General features: G+C 37.6%; 1 protein-coding gene across 2 annotated transcripts; it reads right to left on the minus strand.

The window, feature by feature from the left end:
• LOC109360810 (glycine-rich RNA-binding protein RZ1C-like) lies at positions 217-6,111 on the minus strand. 2 transcript variants are annotated; one of them, XM_019605948.1, is made up of 3 exons: positions 5,916-6,111; positions 1,187-1,668; positions 217-686 (listed from the first exon to the last, which is right to left on the minus strand). In XM_019605948.1, the coding sequence occupies exons 1-3, from the start codon at positions 6,024-6,026 to the stop codon at positions 443-445; spliced, it is 837 nt and encodes a 278-aa protein (XP_019461493.1). In that variant the 5' UTR covers positions 6,027-6,111; the 3' UTR covers positions 217-442. The 2 variants fall into 2 exon arrangements, with proteins under 2 accessions (XP_019461493.1, XP_019461494.1); XM_019605949.1 differs by lacking the exon at positions 5,916-6,111 and adding an exon at positions 2,388-3,929.

The following is a 6,111-nucleotide window of genomic DNA, read 5'->3' on the forward strand; positions in this document are numbered from 1 at the left end:
AATAAGTTTATTGACTAACTTCTCATTCTTGGTGTTATCAAACCCACCCAAAAGATTCTATCGAGTGAAATTTATAATTAATAAACTAGTTATCATTTGTGTTATGCTGGGACTTGTACATAATTATTTTTAAATAAGTAATTAACTTTTTGCTCTGCGTATTAGGGAGGGAATTTAAGCTACCCAGAGGATTATCAATAATAATAATAAATTCTCGCCATCAATCCAAATAGAAATTAACTCAGCAGAGATTTGCAAGCTCGGAATAATGACATAAATAAACCAATCCACATAATCTATGAAACTAAAATCTAGTTGTTCAATGAAACTTCCATGCCCTACGTAGAGAAAATTAGGTCCATATGTCACCCAAAAAAGAACCTAGATCCATAGTGTGTCTTCTGCATCTGGATATCCCATAAAATTCAACAAAAGGAACAAATCAGTAACGATCAAATGAAGATGGACGACCACCTCTACTGGGGCGGTCATACGGACCAGGCCTGCTGCTCCTATAATTCCTTCCTTCATCTCTTGCAGGAATTCCGCCTCCATATCTATCAGCAGCACCTCCACGTGGACCACCTAGCCGGTCGTAGCCTCTATCTTTGCCATGACCATTTTGCGGGTAACGATCAGAACCACCATTTCTACCAGTTCCAAAACGATCACCAGTTGTTGGATACCTTAACAATTTAATGGTAAGTCATTAGAGTAACAAATACATAAAACTCTTGGGGTAACCAAAAGTTAGATTACTAGTTCATTTTATCCAAAAAATGAAAGAACCCATGCTACTTAGGGGTATATGGAAGAGCTTATTTGAGCTTACAGGAATAACTTATGGAAACAACTTACAATCATCTTGTAAGCTCTTTTTAGCTTATTTCAATAAGCTTGACAAAGAAGCTTATAGAACTAAGTTCTTTTTAACTTATTTCAAAATACCTTATCAAGTAAGTGCTTAGTTAAGCCGTATAACTAAAGACACCCTTAAAGGAACATCAGATCAGGTCACCTAATCAAATGTGAAAGCAATAATGGCCTTCGTAAATGCCACTTAAAAGGAAAAAAGGCCAAAAGAAAATGTCAACTTTTTCAAAGGAAACTATTGATTGATATTTTAAAACTAGGGCAAAATGAGCCACCAGAAACCTGGCTAATAACAACCAGAAACCTGGTTTACCTGTCAGTGGTATGGCGATCATGGCTGCCATAACGATCATCATAACGATCCCCATCTCCATAACGTCTTCCATCATAACGATCATCAGCATAGCGATCACGTTCATTGCTTAGGTGATCCCCAAGGCCACCGGCAGCTCCAAACCTAGGACGTGAAGAAAATGAGCCACCACCACCCCGGCCACCACCTGACATAGGGCAATCTCGAGCCCAGTGCCCAGGACGCCCACATTTGAAGCAGTCATCCTGTCCTGTCCTGTCTCCCACCCTATAGCTTCCCCTGCCACCAGATGAGTAGCTACTTCTGTAACCATGGTCAGCATCATCAGATCCCATTTTTGGCTGGGCCTTATTGACAGAGATGGCACGATCACCAAGCTCCCGTCCATGCATTTCCTTCATTGCGTCCTCCATTCCCCGACGGTCAGCAAACGTAATAAACCCAAATCCACGTGGACGGCCTGTATCTCTTTCAACCATTATCTACAGGAGAACCACTAAAGAATCTCATACCAAGCAATAACAATAAGTGCTAAAAATAAGGTTTTTAGCATTAATTTAACAGCACTTTTTATGATATACATACCGCTGCTATTGAAGTATTGATGCATGTGACCAACATAAATTATTGGAAGAATTCAAGATAATGTTTGAGCAAAACTTATAGAACAAGTTTAATGGGTGGAGGAATAAGTACACAAGTACAAGCACATAAAAGAATTCATGTAATTGCCACATAATGAATTCAAAGAAAGACACTTCTAAAATATTCCAAGCAGACATTATGTTTAAAATGAAGGCATCAAGCATAAAAAGGGTGGCCCATTGCACGAGGCTCCCATTTAGTGGCTCTGCGGAGGGTAAATGTACGCAGCCTTACCGCCTCAAACAAGAAGACTATTGCCAAGATTTGAACTAGTGACCTCTTGGCCACTAAGCAGCAACATTACTGTTGCCCGAGGCTCACCCTCTTGGTCACTAAGTCAGGCATTATACATACCCGGAGAAAATCAGATAGCAGTAGGTTCTTTAATTAATTTAGTTTCTCTTGCATAACTATTTTTTCGGCAAATACATACATTTCATTTCTCTGTATCACTATTTCCAGTATTTTATTAAAAAGATATCTCATCAGCTTAACACTAAGCAACACATGCAAACAACATTTGATGAAAAGAGTAGTTTATAACCAGACAACTTACTTTCTCTGCTACTACTATAAAGCACCATAATGATTTTCATGTATAGCTCGGCAGTTCAGAAGAATCCAAAGCCCATACATCTCAGATAAGTAACTGGCCATAGTGACCACTATTCTACAGGGAGACAAATTCCATACTACAACCTCACTAAAACCAAGCATCATCAAGGGGCTGGGTACTTTTATGTCCATCAAACACCAGCAAACCAACTTTAGGTATCGGATATCACTTTTACGTTGCTTTAATCAGCATGGCACATAGTATTACATGCAGCTTGCTCTGTCAAAACTAACTCTAGGGCTTCAGCAGTTCAACCTTGCTTTGTTGTGCTCTGTTGGCTGTCAACCCTTCCTCAGTTGTGCTCTGTTAGCCTTGCTCCTTCCCTTCCTCAGATCATCAACCAGTTTAAGCCTTTCTCTTTCACTCTGTAGTCCTTCTGCTCTGTTGTCCTTGCTCTTTCACTCTCTGTATTCCGTGCTACTTTAATGAACAGGTATAGCTTGGTTTTAGTTTTATTTATGTAACAATCCCTTTTACTTGCTCACCCATCAGTCCATCGTTTGCTAGTTCTTCTCTAGTTACTCAAGTTCTTTTTTCTATCTACTTACTGAACAGACCCAATTCTTCTATCTTTAGAATCATCACAATCACAAGATCAACCCTTAAGCTTTTTTTCTGTTGAAGTTTGACCACCCTAAAACTCACTATGATGCTTATAACGCTTTTAGAAGCCCCTGATCCACTATTTACTATTTTCTGTAACTGCTACCACAACGTAGGTTAGAACTTCAGCATCCTCCATACTGGTTCATCACTCATTGGACAACCTTGTTTTCAGTAGATCGTATACTACTACTCTCATACTCAGAATAACTAAATTTACAAATATACCCACAAATGTACTGCTATCATGAAAGTCCAAGTTTCGCTTTCACTTCCAGAGTTGCAAGATTAATCCAATTTTCTGTCACATAGCATTGTGACAGGATGGAAATGCATAATTTTGTCTAGAAGTACACTGACCAATGAAGAACCACTAAATAGCAGAGAACCTCTTAAACCAGTCAACGCTATTCAAATAGTTAAATTAATGCCTAAAAACAAAGGTGATGTCCAACCTTCAACATTTCAAGACATAATTTGCACACAATCTGGTGAGACACAGCACCTTGCCATGAAGAAGCAAAACACATACGACTCATATTTGAACAATCTGAGCAAACCAGCACAGTTCACATACGGCTGTAATGATGCAGATATGAGTATTGGTTACAAGAACTATCCACCAAACATGACAATGTCTGCCTAATTGTGCTTTAGGTTACACTGAGCAAATATCCTAAATTGAAACAGATGTTCTGAGATTGGATAGCTCAACTAAAATCAAATATCTTATAATTCATCAACTGACTGAACAAATTACCTTAACAAATCTGAAAGCAGCGTTATACTAATAAAGTAAACGTGCACAACATCAGCAACCACTTGGCACTTTGAACAACAAGGGTCTCAGACTTTCATCTGTGGCCACACTAGTTACGGGGAATTCTTGATTCCATCAAATGCATGTGAGACTAATTCATTTCTCAGATGCTGCAATATGGACAATGCTATTGAAACTTTCCAAATTCTGGCATTACTAGAAATGGCAACTTACTGTTGGAAAGTAAGTTCATAAGATGGCACGCCTGTTATTGCTACCTCTATAACTAAATAATCAGCCACAATGGAAGTAGCATTTAGTACCATATCAAGGGGCAAAATAAATTGACAATGCATCACCAAGATAGCAGCCTTTAAGAATGTTTTACCTTTTTTCTCAAAAGCACTACAAATCAGAAGCAAACATATATCAGACAAGAAGTGATCAAGAACCAGAGGCAAAAGCAGGAATGCCAAGCACAAGAAGTTACTCGAATACTCCACTAGCAATTACCACTGACACATAATAGATTTGACTTCTTCAATATGAAGGAGACCAAGGCCAACAGATTGACAAGACAAAGTTTCTTTCATTAGGACATGAAAAAAACAATTCTTCACACAGAAGAACTTTGTAATTTGTATAACACTACACTTAACTGACAAAATGTCATATCACACTTCTCCGTTCATCTTCCACAGAATCAAGGTATGCATCTGACAGCCATGTGTAAACAGTGATAAAATAGCAAGCCTATACTCCAAATGGTATTTTACAATATTAACTTTGTCTGATGATCAGCTCAATCTTCTTGCCACAAAACCATCCCAAAATTTAAAGATTTTACAGAAGAACTTAAGTACCACACATCACAAATAAGGAATTCTCTGCCAAACAATAGACAGGCCAGACTGATATCAGAAAATTTGAAAACGGGCTTCAGCCAAGCAAAGACAAAATCACTCTGGAAGAAGATCTTTTAAAAAACCCAACTACAGCATCTCAAAGATCACAACCAGCATTCCAAAAAAAACAAGGAAACCAAGTGAAAAGATTAATAGTGTCACAAAAATTATCATTACTAGGAGCATAACAAAGCAGAGACAACAACTATGTTTGGGATATCAAGAGCCTCCTAAGTTTAATGTTTAAATAAAATTAAACTCAGGCAATATTACAATTGAGATATCTACAACCATATATGATTTCATTCACATAACTAGCATAGAGAAAAACAAATTCTAAGCTTTACCACAAAGTTAAAGAGAGAGAAAAAAAGTGATGCCATTACGTGAATGGATAATTATAAAAAAAAGAATAGTACAGACTCAAAAGGTAACCCGTAACCCCAAAAACTATCAACTTCAAAGACCTTCCAATTGCACCTATTATACACCTTTCATTAGCATATAACAAATACTCTAACTGGAACACTGCATGAGAAAAAACATTGTGAATCCTATGCCGATGTGTAATTTATACAACAATTTGGCAAATCCTGTACTCAGAGTGGAACTCTTGTGTTTTTAAAGAAGTTTCTTCAGCTCATCACTTGATTTGGGATAAGGTTATGTGGCTAGCATCTACTCAATGCAAAGCTCGTGGTGCTTTCACTGGTCTTCACTAGCCGGTATGTTGAGGGACTAGAAAGCTTCGTTGCACTATTTTTTTCTTTCTCCATATTTGTTTATTTACTCACTCTTTGTAATTCTTTATCATCAACTTAATGAACATTTTTTAAAAAAAATCATCAAATAAATAAATGTAAAAAGAGTAGTTTCACAAGCATTAGAGAAAAAGGTTTGTAATTCTGACTGTGACCACAACAGAAGCCACAATGTTACGATTTTAGCAGTCTCTAAAACCGCATCGCGACCACAATTGCAGCCAAATCGACAAAACAAATACAAGATCTATTATCTTTCCCATACTCCTCGCCCTAAGGACAAAAATTACAATGTATTGAAAGTAATATCCTCATGCTGTTACAACTCAAATGAAAAACATTACAAACAAATCTACGCGAATGTTATTCGTAAAAAAGGAAATTAAGAAAATATAAAATGATATTTGAAATAGAGAAAGGAAATGAATATAGTGAGTACCTGACATTCAAGGATCTTGCCGTAACGATCGAAAGCACGGTGGAGCTGACGTTCGGAAACGTCGGAAGACAAACCTCCGACGAATATTCGATTCTCTTCCTTCCCTGACATCGCCGCTGATTTTCTACCAAACGAAATCGCGCCGCACCGCACACACCAAAAATGTTCTGAAGCAAAATACAAAAACTGAAACACC

This window comes from Lupinus angustifolius, chromosome LG11 (assembly GCF_001865875.1).
Source record: "Lupinus angustifolius cultivar Tanjil chromosome LG11, LupAngTanjil_v1.0, whole genome shotgun sequence".
NCBI classification, from domain to species: Eukaryota; Viridiplantae; Streptophyta; class Magnoliopsida; order Fabales; family Fabaceae; genus Lupinus; species Lupinus angustifolius.